At 43.9% G+C, this 22813-nt stretch overlaps 1 protein-coding gene across 3 annotated transcripts in view; it reads left to right on the top strand.

Annotated features, from left to right (window-relative positions):
- The window catches only part of capn15 (calpain 15), a 128522-nt gene extending 115409 nt beyond the window's left edge, over nt 1-13113 (top strand). For all 3 annotated transcript variants that reach the window (XM_062964706.1, XM_062964707.1, XM_003229091.4), the window contains 5 exons: nt 959-1120; nt 3863-4092; nt 6502-6668; nt 7701-7879; nt 8083-13113. In XM_062964706.1, coding sequence (XP_062820776.1) covers nt 959-1120; nt 3863-4092; nt 6502-6668; nt 7701-7879; nt 8083-8260 — 916 coding nt within the window. In that variant the 3' untranslated portion in view covers nt 8261-13113. The remainder of the gene's footprint in view (nt 1-958; nt 1121-3862; nt 4093-6501; nt 6669-7700; nt 7880-8082) is intronic.
- Nucleotides 13114-22813: the final 9700 nt, after the last annotated feature.

Here is a 22813-nt window from a genome sequence, read left to right as displayed (position 1 = left end):
TGATATGAAATCCAGCATATCTATCTTGTTTGCTGTGTCATAATAAAATAATAATAATAATAATAATAATAATAATAATAATAATAATAATAATAATAATACATCACACAGTTCTAGACACTTGGGAAGTGTTCGACTTCTGATTTTGTGATATGAAATCCAGCATATCTATCTTGTTTGCTGTGTCATAATAATAATAATAATAATAATAATAATAATAATAATAATAATAATACATCACACAGTCCTAGACACTTGGGAAGTGTTCGACTTGTGATTTTGTGATATGAAATCCAGCATATCTATCTTGTTTGCTGTGTCATAATAAAATAATAATAATAATAATAATAATAATAATAATAATAATAATACTTCACACAGTCCTAGACACTTGGGAAGTGTTCGACTTGTGATTCTGTGATATGAAATCCAGCATATCTATCTTGTTTGCTGTGTCATAATGAAATAATAATAATAATAATAAAGAGCATTGGCAGAGATCCCTTGGGCCATTTAGTCCAACCCCTTTCTGCCTTTGTGCACCAAAAGCACAAGCACAGTACCCCTAACAGTCAATATTTTCCCAGGTTTTTTTGGTGGTAAAATTAGGCTTATATCCGGGTATATACGGTAATACCTGACTGATGCTATAGCTAAAATTTGGGGAAAAAATGGGAGACATGATGGTGAGAAGGTGTAGACCACTTGGCATGAAATGACCCTTCTTCCTCTTTTCTTCCCTCCCTCCCTTTCCCCCTCTTCCTTCCTTTTCTTTCTTCCCATCTTGCCCGCTACTCCCTGGGGCAACCCTTGAGTCCAGTCATGGCACTCCTTGGTCTTCTGTCCGGTTTTTCCTCATATGTTTTGTGCCCCCACAGGACTGTTTTGAGAGGATTGTGGGGGTCTTAGCAACAGCTGCTTCTGGATCCAACATACTTATCTGCTGTTCCTTTCCCAGGTATTTTGACTCCGTCGACATCTGTAAGCTCCACTCAGACTGGCACGAGGTGCGTGTGCAAGGCACTTTCCCAAACAAGGCCAGCGGTCCCATCACGGTGACCTCGCTGACGGTGCTGGAGCGCGCCACCTTGGAGTTTGCCCTCTTCCAGGAAGGCAGCAGGTAAGTGTCAGAGTAGCGCAGCGGAAGCGTGCTGGGCCCATAACCAATTGTCAGAGTAAATCGCAGCGTAGCAGCAGTTGTATGTTGTCAATGGAGCGCAGAACGAAGAGACATCAGAAACGATGTTAAAAATATATATACAAAGTTTTACTATACAAGACAAACAGAATTGCAGAAGAACACAGGCTTGGCTTCCACTCTAAGCAGACACAAACTCAGAACAGAGCAAGATCTCAACTGACCAATCAGTAATGTACAAACACACTTGAGTCTGGATACTCCCAAGACACATCAAGGTCAACACAGCTTCTCGGTCATTAACTCTTTACAGACTATAGCATACTCTGGATGATGCAACCTGTATGCAATACATGCCAGACACAAATTTCATTTAAACACTACTAATACACAAATCCCACATCAACAGTAAGAATGTGGGAGAACGTGGCCACGACTTGCTACGAGCGCCTTTTGCGCTCTTGGCTTCACAAGTTGCAGCCGTCTGGGTTGGCGATGTGCTTCTGCAGTGAGGCGGTGATGGACCACTATTATTCCGTTCCTTGGGTAACCCAGTACCCTCCAGCATCTTTCGCTGTAATATTTGAAAAATATTTGAAAAATCTCCAGAACCTTTTGGAGATTTTATGATCTTTGGAAAGGCATGACCTTGTCAGAAGTCAAACCCTTTTGAAAAATGTTGCCATAACCGTGTTGTCAAAGGCTTTCATGGCCGGAATCACAGGGTTGTTGTATGTCTTTCGGGCTGTGTGGCCATGTTCCAGAAGTATTCTCTCCTGACGTTTCACCCACATCTATGGCAGGCATCTTCAGAGGTTGTGAGGTATGGATAAACTAAGTAAGGAAAGGAAAGAATATATATCTGTGTAGAGTCCAGGGTGTGGCAAGAGTCCTTTGTCACTGGGAAGCCAGCATTAATGTTTCAGTTAATCACCCTAATTAGCATTGGAAAGGTTTTGTCTCTTGCCTGGGGGCATCCTTTGTTCAGTCATTAGCTGTCCTCTGCCCTCAGAGTGTTGGTTCCCATCTACTGTTTTAATTTTAGAGTTTTTTAATACTGGTAGCCAGATTTTGTTCATTTTCATGGTTTCTTCCTTTCTGTTGAAGTTGTCCACATGCTTGTGGATTTCAATGGCTTCTCTGTGTAGTCTGACATGATAGTCTGGTTGAATTAGTCTGACTAATTCAACCAGAGAAATCAGCCATAGCAGAGCACTTGATGAACCAGCCTGGACACAGGATATTATTTGAGAACACAGAAATGCTGGACCATTCCAACAACTATCTTGAAAACTTTTAACATTTTATCTTGTATGTGGTTTTTATGACTTGTTTTTATGGTTTGATTATTGGTTTTATTGGTTTCTTGTCTTGTTTTTATTGTTCTATTCGGGCTTGGCCCCATGTAAGCCGCCCCGAGTCCCTTCGGGGAGATGGGGCAGGGTATAAGAATAAAATTATTATTATTATTATTATTATTATTATTATTATTATAGCGTCTCAAGCGGTCGTTGCGCAAGTCCTACTTTTCAGAGTAAATACGCTATTGACTGTAAATCATATTTTTTATTATTTATAATATTCTTTTAGTGTTACAAACAATATTTTTAATTCATGAAACAGAAAAAATACCACAATAAATATTTTACATTAATATTTACTGAAAAACAACAAAACAGCGAGTCTGCGAAAAGCGAACCGCGAAGTAGTGAGGGAAACACTGTATACAAGGGTTATCCAGAAAGTAGATTACGTTTTGGAATTAAAAATGAACTAAGTATAGGAGAAAACATTTACCATATGCAGTTGAAAGCCACACCCAAATACCACTTCTCAACATAGTCGCCATTCAAATCTAGGCACTTATCATAGCGAGGAATGAGCTTGGCAACTCCTTCCCCACAAAACTCTGCCGCTTGCACCCTCAAAAAGTATAGGAGAAAACATTTACCATATGCAGTTGAAAGCCACACCCAAATACCACTTCTCAACATAGTCGTCATTCAAATCTAGGCACTTATCATAGCGAGGAATGAGCTTGGCAACTCCTTCCCCACAAAACTCTGCCGCTTGCACCCTCAAAAAGTATAGGAGAAAACATTTACCATATGCAGTTGAAAGCCACACCCAAATACCACTTCTCAACATAGTCGCCATTCAAATCTAGGCACTTATCATAGCGAGGAATGAGCTTGGCAACTCCTTCCCCACAAAACTCTGCCGCTTGCACCCTCAAAAAGTATAGGAGAAAACATTTACCATATGCAGTTGAAAGCCACACCCAAATACCACTTCTCAACATAGTCGCCATTCAAATCTAGGCACTTATCATAGCGAGGAATGAGCTTGGCAACTCCTTCCCCACAAAACTCTGCCGCTTGCACCCTCAAAAAGTATAGGAGAAAACATTTACCATATGCAGTTGAAAGCCACACCCAAATACCACTTCTCAACATAGTCGCCATTCAAATCTAGGCACTTATCATAGCGAGGAATGAGCTTGGCAACTCCTCCCTCACCAAACTCTGCCGCTTGCGTCCTCCCTTCCCGCAGCTGGGCATCGTCACCAAAACGCTGCGTTGAGGACGCAAGCGGCAGAGTTTTGTGGGGAAGTTGGTACTTGCCAAAAACATCTTTTGTTGACGTCTGGTCTATCATGACTGGCTGCGCTGTCTTTCCTTTTCCGCATGCAAAACATGAGACCTCTCCTCTCCCTTGCCGCAGGCGCTCAGACACCGTGGACAGCCACTTGCTGGACCTTTGCATCATGGTATTTCGAGCCACTTTCATCAATGGCAGCAAGCTCAGCCTGGGCCGCCTGATGGCACACAGCAAGCGGGCGGTCAAGAAGTTTGTGAACTGCGATGTCATGCTGGAACCAGGCGAGTATGCTGTGGTGTGCTGTGCCTTCAACCACTGGACCGCAGCAGTGACCGGCAGCTCCTCCGGCCAAGGTAACCGCAGCAAGCACGGCAGGCAGTGGGCAGGGAAGTTGTAATATTAGAAGGTCAGGCTAGCATATAATAAAATAGAATAGTTTTATTGTCATTGTGCTATTGCAAAATGAAATTAAATGCCTTCCCCACCACAAAACAACACAACCATCCCTCCATACTCCCAACTGTCACCGCACGGCTCCCAATGCCACATCAATGCAAAAGCATGACATAGTCACAGCTCTAGGATACAATCTCTCTCTCAGGTTGTTTGTCCTTGCCTTTGTCACCCTGTACTGTCTGCCTGGTGGCAATAATAAAACATTGTAAGGAAGGAATTCCTTCTCAGAGCTGGAGAAGGGAGAAAGGAGGGAGGCAATGGTCCCAATGACACTTAAGCAACATGGGATGTTTATTTATTTATTAGCGACATTTATACCCCGCCCTTCTCACCCCAAAGGGGACTCAGGGCAGCTTACAAGTTATATATACATACAATATATTATATTATTAGTATAGTACAATATAAGACTATATAAGCATTATATATTACTACTAGCTGTGCCCGGCCACGCGTTTCTGTGGCGTTGTCTGGTGGTGTTGATGAGAAATTGTTGAGCTAGTGGTGGTATTAAATGTCTGTTGTATGGTTGTCTTTATGTTTAGTATGCACACTGAAGTGGATTATATGGCAGTGTGGAGTCAAGATAATCCAGTTCAAAGCAGATAATATAAAATTCTAAATAGGTTATATAGCTGTGTGGAAGGGCCTTGAGTCTACATTGCCATATAATCCAGTTAAAATCTGATAATCTGTGGAAGAAGCCTAAGTGAGGCCTAACTGTGCCTGTCCCCTGGGCTGAGTAGGTTGCTAGGAGACCAAGTGGGTGGAGCTTAGCCTTCAAACTGGCAGCAATTGGATAAAAACTATTATTCCTCTCCCTGTAATTAGGACTTTATTTTTCTTTTCCTTTTTGTTGTATCAACCTAGAGCCGTGAATGATGGGTTGTGTGGTCAAATTTCGAGGTTGGGGGGCCTGCAGTTTTGTTGTTTTGTCCACTGCCCTGATGCCATCACCCTTTTATATATATATAGATATTGTACTATACGACTATATTGAAATATTATTAGTAATATTGCATGTAATATAAATATACAATTATAAACATACATGTAATATAAATATACAATTATAATATATACACAGATACATAGAATAGATTAGTATAGTTTTATTGTCATTGTGGTATTACACGACAAAATTAAATGCCTTCACCAGCACACACCACACAACAACACACTCATCCCTCTGCGCTCCCACTCCCACCACACAGCTCCCAATTCCACATCCATGCAAAGCCATGGAATTCAGTATATGCACAGCTCTGGGATAAAAGCGCTCTCCCGGTCTGTTTGTCCTTGCCTTTGTCACCCTATACTGTCTGCCTGATGGCAATAATTCAGAGAAAGAAAATGCTGGGTGAGATAGATTCTCAAGAATGTTCCGTGCTCTTTTAGGGCTGTGGGATCTTTTAAGGCTGTGGAGAAAGAGGGCAGCCAATAATTCTCTGCAGAAGTGGTGTAGCATCAAGTTATTCTCTACAGCAGCCCTATATTTCCTTTTCCAGCCCTGATTCCTGCATCCTTTAAGCATCAGCCCTTTCATACTGGGTTGTAGACATGTCCAAAAAATCGTTTTGAATCGTATATCGGAATTATTTTGGATTGTTCTCGCTTTTTGATACGCATTCCGAGACATTGTCTCACAGCGCAACCAGCAATGTAATTCGAACCATTGTTGGCCCATTCTCTAATTGTCTCTTAATGTTTCGTTAATTTTTCCCCCCAAAATTTGTTTTAATATATTTTTAAAAATATTTTTAAAAAATTTTGTTTGTTTCTGCAACCTACCTAGAATGGGAGCTTAGCGCAGCCTAACATGGCTGCCGCTCCCTGGCCAATCAGAAGCTTCCACGATGGACGCAAAGGTGGGGGCTAGGGTTGATGAGAATAGCTCAAGAAATGAGGGCGGGAGAGCCCTGTATAAGTCCCCCCCCCCCCCCCGGGTTCCTTTTTTTTTTTTTTGCGATTGCGCATGCGCGTCTGCCATTTTAGAAACATTTAGAATCATTACGAATTTTTGGAAATATCTGAAATTTTTGGGTGAAAAAATCGGAAATACTTTCTATTTCGAAGCACCAGCGCCCCCTACTTTAGAAATGAGAATTAAAACATTTTTTTCATCGATCGGACATGCCTACTGGGTTGGCATGTGCCAGAGTCTGCACCCTAGGGTTATATTCAAACTTAAGATTAGCTGAGTATAGCTATGTGAGAAGGAGACCTGATGGCAGGGAGGGTGAGGACGGGGCCTAGAGACGGAGCTCTGCCGCCTGACACGTCTTGCTTATGTCCGCCCCTCCCAGTTTCCAGTCCTACCACTGGCAACGCGAGCCCAGCTGTGGAGGTTTCCAGCTACATCTTGGCCATCTACAGCTCCCGCTTGGTGATGGTGGAGCAGATCGAGGCCCAGTCGACCACTCTAGCCGACGCCATCATCCTTCTCACCGAGAACAAGGGCGAGAGGCACGAGGTAGGTGCAGAGTTCAGGAGTGAGGCACCTCGCGTCCCAGGTCATTCCGGAGTAATTTTTCCAAGCCATCTCCTATCCACTAGAGATGTGCATTCGGGGGAAACTTTGTTCCAGATTTCACTGGGGTCCACGGTCTGTTTTTGTAAGCCTCCTGAAATTGGGAGGGTTGTTTTTGATTCTTTTGTTTTGGACCATTATGGGGGAGAGGCTTTCAATCCACTGGCTCCCCTTCCCGGTGTGTGTTTTTCTTACCTGGCACCTGTTGTTTCTACTCTAGAGTACGATGTGCTAGGCACTGGCAGGCATGTGCGCTTTCCGGACCTGCATGCATGCCCCAACACACACGCACTCTCTTTGGAAAGTGCACACGCCTGCCAGTGCCTGCAGCCATGTGCCTCTTACTCTCGGCTGCAGGTGCGCTCCGGGCCTGCCTACCTGCCCATGGCACCACATACGCCCTGCCACAGTCTCTGAGAGCATATGTGTGGCAGGGCATGCAGGCAGTCCCGGAAAGCACACATGCCTGCCAATGCCTGCAGCCAGGTGCCTCTTATTCTAGAGAAATGGGTGCTCGGCTGCAGGTGCACTCCGGGCCTGCCTACAGCACCACATACGTCCTGCCACAGTCTCTGGGAGCACATGTGTGGCAGGATATGCAGGCAGTCCCGGAAAGCACACATGCCTGCCAGTGCCTGCAGCCAGGCGCCTTTTACTCTAGAGAAATGGGTGCTCGGCTGCAGGTGCACTCCGGGCCTGCCTACCTGCCCACGGCACCACATACGCCCTGCCACAATCTCTGAGAGCACATGTGTGGCAGGGTATGCAGCCAGTCCTGGAAATGCACATGCCTGCCAGTGCCTGCAGCCAGGCACCTCTTACTCTAGAGAAATGGGTGCTCGGCTGCAGGTGCGCTCCGGGCCTTTCTTATATTCAGGTTGGCTTAAACTCGAGTATATACAGCCCGAAAAAGACACAACAACCCTGTCAGTGCCTGAGTCGAAAGAAGACCGACTTCCCTCTTTGCTTCCTTAGGGGCGCGAAGGCATGACCTGCTATTACCTGACGCATGGCTGGGCCGGCCTCATCGTTGTGGTGGAGAACCGGCACCCCAAGTCCTACCTGCACGTTCAGTGCGACTGCACAGACAGCTTCAACGTCGTGTCAACACGGGGGAGCCTGAAGACCCAGGACAGCGTGCCACCACTACACAGGTGAGAAAGGAAGGTGCCCTGGCCTGGAATGGACAATACGCAGTCAGGCATTGGACTGTGCCTGATCTTTGGATTGCGTTACTAGACAGTGTCTTTGCATGGGATTTTGTAGCTTGTGCCACTCAGAAACCTACTTGTATTTACTTGCGTCACATGCCTGATACCCAGCACATCTGCTATCCTCTCTTTTTCTCACCTCCTAGGCAAGTGCTGGTGATTCTGTCTCAGCTGGAAGGCAACGCCGGCTTCTCCATCACCCACCGCCTGGCCCACCGCAAGGCCACCCAGGCGTTTCTGAACGACTGGATGTCGACCAAGGGGACGCACAACCCGCCGCTCACCCCGGAGGTGGCCGGACTGCACGGGCCCCGGCCGCTATGACAAACGGCCCCGCTGCCCGCCCCTCCGCTCTTCTGCTTCTGCCTTTTCTCCGGCCCCCTCTGCCTTGGGCAATGCCCGGGACGCCACTACTGAGCCACTGTCGGGACGGACGGGGAGGGTGGGCGGGGAGGCCGAGCGACTTCGGCAAAGCGCCTTCCCTCCCGTCCCGTCCCGTCCTTTGGGGCCAAGCAGGGAGCTGCTCAGGTTCCCTCTCCCTTGCAGCCCCCTCCCCTCCCTCCCCATACAGATGATGCACTTTATCCAGAGCTGCTGTCCGGATAGGAGAACAAGGGAATCCTGCGGCCAGGAGGAGGAGGAGGAGAGGAGAAGAAAGGGCCTTGGCCGCCCTTGGCTCCTGGACTTGGCCCTTCCCACAGCCGCCAAAAACCCCGAGGCTGCAACAATATACCTCTGGCCAACGTGTCTGTCTTTGTGTCTCTGCCTCACCTCACCATTACGTGTCCCAGATGAAGGAAGGTGCCGCTGGGGAAAAGTGTATGTCGATATGTGGTAGGCGGAGAGATATGCGCCTGGGAAGGACAGGGCGAGGAAATTAATTGGGGTATGTAGCAAATTAATTGGGTGGCGTAGCAAAGCATCATACGTTTTGACCGTTCTTGCTGGGCAAGCTTTAGGGTGCAAGCCATTTCTCAGCAGCCGGGGGGCGTGTATGTGGTGGTGTAGCAAAGCGTCATACGTTTTGGCAAGTCACAGGCAAGCTTTAGGGTGCAAGCCATTTCGCAGCAGCCTGGGGCAGGGTTTGGGCTGGTCATTTGTTGTTTCCTCTGTTGTTGTTATTATTATTATTTTGTACTCCTTAGTGAGGCATGACCTGCCACTGTTGACTGTATGGAACTGGGAAATGAGCCTTTCTTTGCCTGCCTCCTTCACTTTAGTTCCTGTCCGCGCACCCCTCTAAAACATCAGCAACAAAGCGCACAGCCCCAGCACTGTCCTGTGCCGGGACTCAAGCTTCTCACTGGACACCATTTATTTGCCTGCAGGTCTTTAGCGAAGAGGTGTGGATGGAGATGGGACCGTCAGGGCAGGGATTGGGAGCGTGCGGAGAGGAGGAGTCTCCGCTGGGTCCTTTGAAAGGGCTAGAAGTGTGGCTTCACGGGCAACCCTTGCGCTGGTGTGGGCACACTTCCCATGTCCCTTCCAGCCATTTGCAGCCGGAAGGGAGAATAGTCAGGACTCTGGAAGAAAACGGCCGACCTCCTCTTGGTGCCTTTGCTGCTTGGCGTAATAGGGAAGCTCCAGGTGGCTGCAGTCTTGCCCATATGGCTCAATCCAGGCCTCTTGAACCCAGAATTCCTGACCATTGAGCCAGCTGGGAACTGGCTGCAGGTTGTAACCTAGTTAATCGACGGGGCCTTTTCGGTTCACCACCGCTCAGCTTTGCAATTCGAACCTCAGCCTCCAACAAAGCAAATGGTTTAAGTCACTATAACTCTTAGAACTTTGCAAAGGGATCTTGCAAAAGCTGTAGTCTAAACAGAGAATGTTTCTAAGCTCTTGAGAGGTTTTGTGAATTAAACCAATATTCAGATTGGATTTACACTGCCATATCATCCACGATATGAATTATCTGCTTTGAACTGGACGATATGAATTTTCACTGCCATATAATCCAGTACAAAGCAGGATTTTCTACGGCAGTGTAGATAGGGTTGTTGTATGTTTTCCGTACTGTATGGCCATGTTCCAGAAGTATTCTCTCCTGATGTTTCCTGGCTTATCTCCTGGCTTTTCCTGCCTGGGGGCATCCTTTGTTCAGAGTCGCTCAAATTGTAAGTCGCTCGGAGCACTCTGGCGGAGAGCGATTAATTAAGAAATAAAGTGAAGTGAAGAAGTGAAGAGTCGTTAGCTGCCCTGATTAATTCCTGTCTGCAATTCTTCTGTTTTCAGAGTGTTGCTTCTTATTTACTGTTCTGATTTTTGAGGGGTTTTTTTAATACTGGTAGCCAGATTTTGTTCATTTTCAAACTTCAGCAGAAAGGAGGAAACCATGAAAATGAACAAAACCTAGCTACCACTATTCAAAAACCCAAAAAGCAGAACAGTAAATAAGAAGCAACACTCTGATAACAGAAGAGTTCCAGGGACGGCTAATGACTCTGAACAAAGGATGCCCCCAGGCAGGAAAAGCCAGGAGAGGAACCTTTCCGATGCTAATTAAGGTGATTAACTGCAACATTCACACTGGCTTCCGACTGACAAAGAGTTCCTCTCTCACCCTGGACTTTCCACAGATATATATTAACCTTCCTTGCTTAGTTTCTCCATACCTCACAATCTCTGAGGATGCCTGCCATAGATGTGGGCGAAACGACAGGAGAGAATGCTTCTGGAACATGGCCATACAGTCTGGAAAACATACAACAACCCAGCGTAGATAGGGCCATGGTGGAGCCATCTCCAACACGGGAGGCTGGTCTCTGGTCTCATCTGAAGCTGCTGAACTCGCCCATATGTTCACATTAAACAGAACCGAATGATATAACATAGGGATGGGCACAGTCCGTGTTTTCCCCAGACCAGGACTGGGCACAATGGGTAACGATCTGGGGCACCGGAACTCGATAACAGGGTATCAGGAACAGGGTTTCTAATCCGCCCCGTCAGCTCAGGCACAGGAATATCAGGGATGGCCTCTTTGTGCCCACTTCATGGGTTTGGGCGCCTGGAAAACGCATTGCCGATAGGACCTCCCCAAACCCATAATGTGTGCCCAAGCCATGCATCCAAGTAAAGCAGCCTTGGCACTCATCGGGAAGGTGGCATGTTCAAAACCCTGCCCACTCCATGCGTAGTATCCAAGGGGGAGTGGGAAAGTGGAATTGGTATTGGTATTTGCACAATGCTTTGAAGCTTCTCTCGGGGGACTATGCCGGGGAGGTACTATTGGCTGAACCTGCTTCCAGTCACTCAAAATACACAGAAATCTACGAATACACGTAGATATAAAGTTTTCCTATTACTAGCTAATATACAGAATGAAACAAGGATAACAAACTAAATATAATCATTGTTTTATTCTGTATATTAGCTCGTAGTAGGACAACTTTATATCTACGTGAACCTGCTTCCAGGCCAGTTTGGAAAAGCACCCTTGGGCTCCCAACGCGCAACACGGAAAGGGCCTTTTCAGGACCACATTTTTGCACTCCATGTCCTAATACCACTCCCACCACTGGCATCCCTTGTGATGGAAACTTCAGCTTTTTTTTTTTAAGCAAAGAAGAGGGAAGAAATGAGCCCCAGATTCCTGCCGACAAGGGGATTCCGAGAGGTGTCCTCCATAAAACTTGCTTTTCTTGGGCCTTGTATTTTCATGACGCTGCGGCAGACTATAATAGAGTCAACGGGTGAGCCTGGACAAAAGCACAGAGGTATAGTAACTGCCCTTTCACTACTTTCAAGCCATTTGCACTAATTCTTTCCTACTGTCACTCCTGGGAAACGTAGTTTACTGGGAGGTTTGTGGCAGGGAACAAGTCGGGCCACTGTGACACTGGTGTCGACACTTGCTTTGGAGGAGCCGTTTCCCCAAAGGGTTGAATCCATTTTTGACGTCAGCCGTTGGAATCGACCGATTCCTGCAGCGCTTCGTTCCACAGGTTGTGCGGAAGTTGCTCGAGCGGTTGTGCCACGTAGACGTGTCCAAAAAATGGTTTTGAATCGTATATCGGAATTATTTCGGATTGTTCTCGCTTTTTGATACGCATTCCGAGACATTGTCTCACAGCGCAACCGGCAATGTAATTCGAACCATTGTTGGCCCATTCTCTAATTGTCTCTTAATGTTTCGTTAGTCCCCCCCATTTTTTAAAAATGTATTTTAATTTTTTTTTAATTTTTTTTTTGTTTCTGCAACCTACCTAGAATGGGAGCTTAGCGCAGCCTAACATGGTTGCCGCTCCCTGGCCAATCGGAAGCTTCCACGATGGACGCAAAGATGGGGGCTAGGGTTGATGAGGATAGCTCAAGAAATGAGGGCGGGAGAGCCCTGTAAAAGTGTCCCCGGTTCCTTTTTTTTTTTTTTTTTTTTGGCGATTGCGCATGCGCGTCCGCCATTTTAGAAACATTTAGAATCATTACGAATTTTTGGAAATATCTGAAATTTTTGGGTGAAAAAATCGGAAATACTTTCCATATTGAAGCGCCAGAAACGAAAATTGAAACATTTTTTTCATCGATCGGACATGCCTAGTGCCACGGCTGTGCCTCTGAGCCTTCACTGTGGACTGAAACCGGTTTGACTCTTGTCCAAACGGGATTTGGGGCCAATTGATAGTGGTATCAAAGCGAAATGTGCAATGCAAGCATCCCCTCGGTCTGATGCGTCTTGGTGTGGAAGGAATGGTGTTGGGTCCACAATCTCCTTGGCCGAGGGCTCAACTGGCATCGCGATGGGGCAGCCGTGCCAACTTCCCGTGCAAATGCAACTTCCATCACGTTTCCATCCCATGCCATTTCGGCTAGTCATGCAGTTGCGTGTCTCCTTGTTTCCGTTTGTCCCCATCACCCCCAAACCCGTGTTCCAGTTTGGACTTCTTCTTTCTTTCTTTGCATTCCTTTTTGATCTGTCCAAAACGTCTCCTGTCTTTTCTCCCACTTTATTATTTTTCTTGTTGACGTTCATTTTTGTCATCCGGTGAATCGTTCTCTTCCTGTGAATAATTTTTAACCGTGTAAATATTGTCCAGCTCTTAAGGAAAACATAGGCTATTTTAACAACTGTAAATCGAATCTGTAATCGAGTCCCTGTATAAATATGAATTATCCCATGGGTGGTTTTCAAACTCAGGTTCCAAAGGACCAAATAATAATAAAAGTTTTGTTTTGTATTGGTTTGCTTTGCTCTGTCAACACATCTGACGTACAGACGGAGGAGCTGATATCCTATACACTGTCCTTCCCAAGTGATGGGATTTGTAGTCCAAACTTTATGCTTGCAGAAGGATGCTTTACCTTTTCTGCCTCTATACACCAGCCTTGTTCTGCTGTATAATAATAATAATAATAATAATAATAATAATAATCAGGGGGCAGAGGACTCTTACAAGTCAAACAAGCAGTCAAAGAAGAAGAACATGCCCTGGCAGAAGATGTAAAGCAAAGTGAAGAACCTGCTTTGATTGAAGTCAAAAATCAGAAACTCCTCAAAGCACAGCAGACAAAAAACCAGTACAAGAAAGCCGCACTACAAACTAGAGCTGACAGCTGGCACAACAAAACAAAAGTTCCTTGACAAAATTGAAGGAAAAGCTGATAAGGAGAAGACCTGGCTCTGGCTCACGAATGGGACCCTGAAGAAGGAGACAGAAGGCCTGATCCTTGCAGCCCAGGAGCAAGACATCAGGAAAAAGGCAATTCAGGCCAAGATCGAAAAATCAGCTGATGACCCAAAATGCAGACTGTGCAAGGAAACCAACGAAACCATTGATCATATCCTCAGCTGCTGTAAGAAAATTGCACAGACTGACTACAAACAGAGGCACAACTATGTGGCCCAAATGATTCATGGGAACTTATGCCTCAAGTACCACCTCCCAGCAGCAAAGAACTGGTGGGATCACAAACCTGCAAAAGTATTGGAAAATGAGCACGCAAAGATACAGTGGGACTTCCGAATCCAGACTGACAAAGTTCTGGAACACAACACACCAGACATCACAGTTGTGGAAAAGAAAAAGGTTTGGATCATTGATGTCGCCATCCCAGGTGACAGTCGCATTGACGAAAAACAACAGGAAAAACTCAGCTGCTATTAGGACCTCAAGATTGAACTTCAAAAACTGGCAGAAACCAGTACAGGTGGTCCCGGTGGTGATGGGCACACTGGGTGCCGTGCCAAAACATCTCAGCCGGCATTTGGAAACAATAGACATTGACAAAATCACGATCTGCCAACTGCAAAAGGCCACCCTACTGGGGTCTGCTCGCATCATCCGAAAATACATCACACAGTCCTAGACACTTGGGAAGTGTTCGACTTGTGGTTTTGTGATATGAAATCCAGCATATCTATCTTGTTTGCTGTGTCATAATAAAATAATAATTAAAAAAAACTTTATTTATATACCGCCCTATCTCCCGAATGGGACTCAATCATAAAAACAACACAAACATTACATAGCAACATAATAACACATTATTAAGCAAAGTAAAAATACAATTATAGAAATAAATCACACTTACATGACCTGATCAAGGGGACGGGAACCATAAACCCAATATATTAAAATGTATCATTTTAGGCTAGAGAAATCTTGTGCAATATATTCAGGCCCAGAAATCGGCGGTATTCCAATGTAATTACTCAAAAACCTGCCAGGGAATTATTTCCATGGATTGCTCAACTTTGGATATTGTATACAGACTTTTTTCTGTATCATTTCTGCTTCACAGTGAATATAGACAAGGAAAAGAAGGAATACTCCAAGACTAATTGAACATCGAACTATTCTTTAATGTATAAGGGACACAATTTTACTATGCTATTGTAGATAATAGGACTTGATCGTGCATGGAATTTTATATCCGGGGTGGAGGGAAATCCCAGCTGACACAAAAGATCCACACTATGTGGTCAATCCCTAATCTTTACATTAAAGCACCGTTGAGCTCAAAATGAGCCTGGCAACAATGGGCAGTGAATCACATCTTACACATATCAACTCAGATGTAAGTTCCACCAATTTCCTAGGAGCTTGCTCAGAATTATAGGAGACTTACGAGTGTTGAATGAAAAGTAATGCCTCCACCTTCGTTACTTGGGTTTGGATGGGAATATTTTTAATAAAACAAATGCAGAAATAATCCTTAGAATGTGCTCTTTAACTACCATTATTCACTTTTCCACATCATCACCAGACAATTGGATACATTTCTGCCAACGATGAACAAGTTTTCTGAAGCTGTCACGGAAGAAGTCGACACTCTGTTTCCGCAACCGACGTCTCACAGGGACCTATCGTGCACAGATCTTCCAACAGCCAAGCAAAGCAATAATGTGTCCCACACGTTCCTGTGAAATTCTGATTATGCTTGAAATTTTGAGTAATATGATCGTCCTGAATCAAACTTTTGCTTGTGAAACCCGGTGGTTGCTGTCACTGGACGTCCAACTCTGTCACACGAGTCAGATGTTTCCATCTTACTCGCCCAATGATGCACAGGACTCAAATCAACACAATCCCCATAAACACAACTGTTCAATGCTAAGGCTTCCCCGTCTGCACAACCGTTCAATGCTAAGGCTTCCCTGTCTGCGCAGGGTTCCATACTTCGCACTTTAACAACACAACCGTTCAATGCTAAGGCTTCCCCGTCTGCGCAGGGTTCCATACTTCGCACTTTAACAACACAACCGTTCAATGCTAAGGCTTCTCCGTCTGCGCAGGGTTCCATACTTCGTACTTTAACAACACAACCGTTCAATGCTAAGGCTTCTCCGTCTGCACAACCGTTCAATGCTAAGGCTTCCCTGTCTGCGCAGGGTTCCATACTTGGCACTTTAACAACACAACCGTTCAATGCTAAGGCTTCCCTGTCTGCACAACCGTTCAATGCTAAGGCTTCCCTGTCTGCGCAGGGTTCCATACTTGGCACTTTAACAACACAACTGTTCAATGCTAAGGCTTCCCCGTCTGCACAACCGTTCAATGCTAAGGCTTCCCTGTCTGCGCAGGGTTCCATACTTGGCACTTTAACAACACAACCGTTCAATGCTAAGGCTTCCCCGTCTGCGCAGGGTTCCATACTTCGTACTTTAACAACACAACCGTTCAATGCTAAGGCTTCCCCGTCTGTGCGGGGTTCCATACTTCTCCCTTTAACAACACAACCGTTCAATGCTAAGGCTTCCCCGTCTGCGCAGAGTTCCATACTTCTCCCTTTAACAACACAACCGTTCAATGCTAAGGCTTCCCCGTCTGCGCAGGGTTCCATACTTCGTACTTTAACAACACAACCGTTCAATGCTAAGGCTTCCCCGTCTGTGCGGGGTTCCATACTTCGCCCTTTAACAACACAACCGTTCAATGCTAAGGCTTCCCCGTCTGCGCAGGGTTCCATACTTCGCTCTTTAACAACACAGCCGTTCAATGCTAAGGCTTCCCCGTCTCCGCAGGGTTCCATACTTTGTACTTTAACAACACAACCGTTGAATGCTAAGGCTTCCCCGTCTGTGCAGGGTTCCATACTTCGCCTTTTAACAACACAACCGTTCAATGCTAAGGCTTCCCCGTCTGCGCAGGGTTCCATACTTCGTACTTTAACAACACAACCGTTCAATGCTAAGGCTTCCCCGTCTGCGCAGGGTTCCATACTTCGCCTTTTAACAACACAACCGTTCAATGCTAAGGCTTCCCCGTCTGCGCAGGGTTCCATACTTCGTACTTTAACAACACAACCGTTCAATGCTAAGGCTTCCCCGTCTGCGCAGGGTTCCATACTTCGCTCTTTAACAACACAGCCGTTCAATGCTAAGGCTTCCCCATCTGCGCAGGGTTCCATACTTCGCGCTTTAACAACACAACCGTTCAATGCTAAGGCTTCCCCATCTGCGCAGGGTTCCATACTTCGCGCTTTAACAACACAACCGTTCAATGATAAGGCTTCCCTCCAAATGGAACTGTAGAGGAACAAGCCAGTACCTGCCGCAGACCATCTGTTGAGGAGTTACGAAGGTGGAGGCATCACTTTTCATTCAACCCTCATATAAGAGTTCAGGAAAACGACCTAACTCTTGCAACAGGATAGAAAACCATTAATGCAATTCAAGCCTCAGGGCACAAATTGAACATCTTTGTTCAAGAATAGCAACAAATATCAGCAATAGTGTGTCCTGGGAGAATTATCCTATTGCCCGGAGTACTGCTGCGCTATCCAGCGCATGCATGATGAATCATGCTTCATCCGCCCAGCACTGCTTCCTACTTTCTCTAAACCGGTATCAAAACCAGGGCAATCAATGCTATCCTGAAAGTTGCCATGCCTAAACGCGATGACGCCTTGAGTCCCAATTTTGCCCCGTGTTCGAATGAGATGCCAATGTGGCTTTATAAGTGTCAAGCCTCTGGCGTTAAACATGTTCTTGCTGTCATGTGTTTCTGATTTATGGTGACACTGAAAGAGGAAGGAACTGAAGGGTTTTCTTGGTAAGATTGGATCAGAGGCAGGTTTGACTTGGCTTTTCTCTGAAGTTAGGAGAGTGTGACTTGCTCTATGCGGGGATTTGAACTGCTTTCCAAGCCATGACACCACACTGTTGTCGTACATGCATTTTATATCCCCCAGATCTCATTGTCAGTGACTCCGTGGCCATTATCACATGTAAATCAACTTGCAGTTCAGAACAAGACCTTTTACATCAACCAAGGCTTAGGCCATGGTTTATAATAATATAATAATAATAACTTTGTTTTTGTATCCCGCCTCCATCTCCCCAAAGGGACTCGGGGTGGCTCACATGGGGATGATAATAATAATAATAATAATAATAATAATAATAATAATAATAATAATAATAATAATCCTAGACACTTGGGAAGTGTCCAACATGTGATCCAATACAACAGCCAGCAGAGTGTCTGCTGTGGACTCATCTTGTTGTGCTTCTAATAATAATAATAATAATAATAATTATTATTATTATTATTATTATTATTATTATTATTATTATTATTATGCAGTGATGTTGACCGGCTATATCTGCCTAGAAGATCAGGGGGCAGAGGACTCTTACAAGTAAAGCAAGCAGTCAAAGAAGAAGAACATGCCCTGGCAGAATATGTAAAGCAAAGTGAAGAACCTGCTTTGATTGAAGTCAAAAATCAGAAACTCCTCAAAACACAGCAGACAAAAAACCAGTACAAGAAAACCGCACTACAAACTAGAGCTGACAGCTGGCACAACAAAACATTGCACGAAAAGTTCCTTGACAAAATTGAAGGAAAAGCTGATAAGGAGAAGACCTGGCTCTGGCTCACAAATGGGACCCTGAAGAAGGAGACAGAAGGCCTGATCCTTGCAGCCCAGGAGCAAGACATCAGGACAAAGGCAATTAAGGCCAAGATCGAAAAATCAGCTGATGACCCAAAGTGCAGACTGTGCAAGGAAACCAACGAAACCATTGATCATCTCCTCAGCTGCTGTAAGAAAATCGCACAGACAGACTACAAACAGAGGCACAACTATGTGGCCCAAATGATCCATTGGAACTTATGCCTCAAGTATCACCCTGCAGCAAAGAACTGGTGGGATCACAAACCTGCAAAAGTATTGGAAAATGAACATGCAAAGATACTGTGGGACTTCCGAATCCAGACTGACAAAGTTCTGGAACACAACACACCAGACATCACAGTTGTGGAAAAGAACAAGGTTTGGATCATTGATGTTGCCATCCCAGGTGACAGTCGCATAGATGAAAAACAACAGGAAAAACTCAGCCGCTCTCAGGACCTCAAGATTGAACGTCAAAGACTCTGGCAGAAACCAGTGCAGGTGGTCCCGGTGGTGATGGGCACACTGGGTGCCGTGCCAAAAGATCTCAGCCGGCATTTGGAAACAATAGACATTGACAAAATCACCATCTGCCAACTGCAAAAGGCCACCCTACTGGGATCTGCATGCATCATCAGAAAATACATCACACAGTCCTAGACACTTGGGAAGTGTTCGACTTGTGGTTTTGCGAAACGAAATCCAGCATATCTATCTTGTTTGCTGTGCCATACAACGTCGTTGTGTTGATAATAATAATAATAATAATAATAAAGTTTATTTCTAGATTGCCCTCTCTCCCCAGAGGGACTTATTTATTATTATTTATTATTTACAGTATTTATATTCCACCCTTCTTTCTCACCCCGAAGGGGACTCAGGGCGGATTACAATGAACACATATATGGCAAACATTCAATGCCAACAGACAAACAACATATCTAGACACAGAGGCGTTTAACATTTTTTTCCAGCTTCACGATTCTGGCCACAGGGGGAGCTGTTGCTTCACTGTCCACTAGTGGCTGTACTTCCTCATTCCTTTCCTCGTGTTTTGCTGGCAGTTTTATGATGTTGTAAATTAGTTAAATTAGCCTCCCGCACAAAGCGTACCTAAATTTCCCTACTTGACAGATGCAACTGTCTTTCGGGGCTGCATAGGTCAGCAGCAAGCCGGGCTATTGAATGGTCGAGGGCTTAACCCAACCCGGGCTTCGAACTCGTGACCTCTCGGTCAGTAGTGATTTATTGCAGCTGGTTACTAGCCAGCTGCGCCACAGCCCGACTTAGGGCTGTTAACATACATATAAATGGCAAACATTCAATGCCACAATTTCTTCATTAATATCAAAAGTATAAAATGACAATAACATACACGTTATAATAAAATTCCACATTAGAAAAAGCAATAAATTTGAACATGCCACTCAGTAAAAACATGATTGCACAGAGCGAGCGTAAAGACTTTCTGTATATATTTCAGATTTCAATAATCATCTCAAAAATACGTAGTATGATTTTACATAGGATTTGTGCTACATTAGAATAGTAAAGACAAATAGCACTTAAGTAAAAATAAACATTAAATATTAAATAACAAAAATAAGGTGTAAACACTAAGCTAATCTGGGAATTTGCTATTGCAACACAAGCCTGATCAAACATAGGTTAAAAACACAAGCAACAATTTAAAACATCATATCGATATAAGGTAAAGGTCAAGGTTTTCCCCTGACATTAAGTCCAGTCGTGTCCAACTCGGGGTTGGTACTCATCTCCATTTCTAAGCTGAAGAGCCGGCGTTGTCCATAGACACCTCCAAGGTCATGTGGCTGGCATGACTACATGGAATGCCGTTACCTTCCCACCGGAGCTGTACCTATTGATCTACTCACATTTGCATGTTTTCGAACTGCTAGGTTGGCAGAAGCTGGAGCTAACAGCGGGAGCTCACTCCACTCCCCAAATTCGAACCTGCAACCTTTCGGTCTGCAAGTTCAGCAGCTCAGCGCTTTAACACACTGCACTATCGATAATAATAATATAATGTAATACAATATAATAATAATAATGATACACTATTATAATTGTATATTATATATTAAATGTAATATTACTCATAATAATATTGCAGTATAGTGGTATAGTACAATATAGTACTATATCATGCTTATATTGTGCTATACTAATAATATAATATATTGTATGTGGATATAACTTGTAAGCCGCCCTGAGTCCCCTTCGGGGTGAGAAGGGCGGGATATAAATGTCGCAGATAAATAAATAATCATTATGAGCAATAATGATAAATTAAGAGGAACACTTCTGCACAATGACAGTGACAAGATAGTAACGAAATTTCGTCAGTGTCATTTATAGAATTTTTCACTATACTTTAGAAATGAAATGCCAGCGCCCCACAGTTTTGTAATGACTTTTTAAAAAAACGGATTGCACATAAAACTAGTACAGTAGAGTCTCACTTCCTGCCAACCTAGCAGTTTGAAAACATGCCAATGTGAGTAGATCAATAGGTACCGCTCCGGCAGGAAAGTAACTGTGCACCATGCAGTCATGCCATTGGCCACATGATCTTGGAGGAGTCTATGGAAAACGCCGGCTCTTGGGCTTAGAAATGGAGATGAGCACCAACCCCCAGAGTGTGAGTAGATCAATAGGTACTTCTCCAGCGGGAAGGTAACGACGCTCCATGCAGTCATGCCAATGGCCACATGACCTTGGAGGTGTCTATGGACAACGCCGGCTCTTCGGCTTAGCAATGGAGATGAGCACCAACCCCCAGAGTGTGAGTAGATCAATAGGTACTTCTCCAGCGGGAAGGTAACGATGCTCCATGCAGTCATGCCAATGGCCACATGACCTTGGAGGTGTCTATGGACAACGCCGGCTCTTCGGCTTAGCAATGGGGATGAGCACCAACCCCCAGAGTGTGAGTAGATCAATAGGTACTTCTCCAGCGGGAAGGTAACGACGCTCCATGCAGTCATGCCAATGGCCACATGACCTTGGAGGTGTCTATGGACAACGCCGGCTCTTCGGCTTAGCAATGGAGATGAGCACCAACCCCCAGAGTCGGTCACGACTGGACTTAACATCAGAGTCTCCTTAGAGTCTCACTTATCCAACACTCGCTTATCCAACATTCTGGATTATCCAACGCATTTTTGTAGTCAATGTTTTCAATACATTGTGATATTTTGGTGCTAAATTTGTAAATACAGTAATTACTACATAGCATTACCGCGCATTGAACTGCTTTTTCTGTCAAATTGGTTGTATAACATGATGTTTGGGTGCTTAATTTGTAAAATCATAACCTAATTTGATGTTTAATAGGCTTTTCCTTAATCCCTCCTTATTATCCAAGATATCCGCTTATCTAAGGTTCTGACGGCCCGTTTAGCTTGGATAAGTGAGACCCTACTGTATAATAATTACTGTGGTATAATAATACAGAACAATATAGTCTCTAAAATCAGGACAGTAAATAAAGAACAACACTCTGAAAACAGGGGAAATCCAGACAGGAAACAATCAGGACCATCTAACACCTCCCAACAAAGGAATCCCACTTAGGATGACACCACAGCAACGCGTGGCTGGGCACAGTTATTCGCTTATCCAACGTTCTGCCGGCCCGTTTAGCTTGGATAAGTGAGACTCTACTGCAGGGGTCCCCAAACTAAGGCCCGGGGGCCGAATGCGGCCCTCCGAGGTCATTTACCCGGCCCCCGCCCTCAGTTTTATAATATAATATATTGTATATACATATAATATTGATAATAATATTGTAATGTAATACAATATAACACTAACAATAATACCATATAATAATATTAATTATATATTCTATATTACATATAATATTACTAATAATATTACAGTATAGTGGTATAGTTCAATAAAGTAATATATAATGCTAATATTGTGCTATGCTAATAATATAATATATTGTATATACATGTAATATTGATAATAATATTATAATGTAGTACAATATAACACTAATAATAATACGATATAATAATATTAATTATATATTCTATATTACATATAATATTACTAATAATATTACAGTATAGTGGTATAGTTCAATATAGTAATATATAATGCTAATATTGTGCTATGCTAATAATATAATATATTGTATATACATGTAATATTGATAATAATATTATAATGTAGTACAATATAACACTAATAATAATACGATATAATAATATTAATTATATATTCTATATTACATATAATATTACTAATAATATTACAGTATAGTGGTATAGTTCAATATAGTAATATATAATGCTAATATTGTGCTATGCTAATAATATAATATATTGTATATACATGTAATATTGATACTAATATTATAATGTAGTACAATATAACACTAATAATAATACGATATAATAATATTAAGTATATATTCTGTATTACATATAATATTACTAATAATATTACAGTATAGTGGTATAGTTCAATATAGCAATATATAATGCTAATATTGTGCTATGC

This window comes from Anolis carolinensis, unplaced genomic scaffold, assembly GCF_035594765.1.
Source record: "Anolis carolinensis isolate JA03-04 unplaced genomic scaffold, rAnoCar3.1.pri scaffold_13, whole genome shotgun sequence".
Lineage (NCBI taxonomy): Eukaryota > Metazoa > Chordata > Lepidosauria > Squamata > Dactyloidae > Anolis > Anolis carolinensis.
Note: the sequence above shows the minus strand (reverse complement) of the source record. Positions and strands in the feature narration are given on the sequence as shown.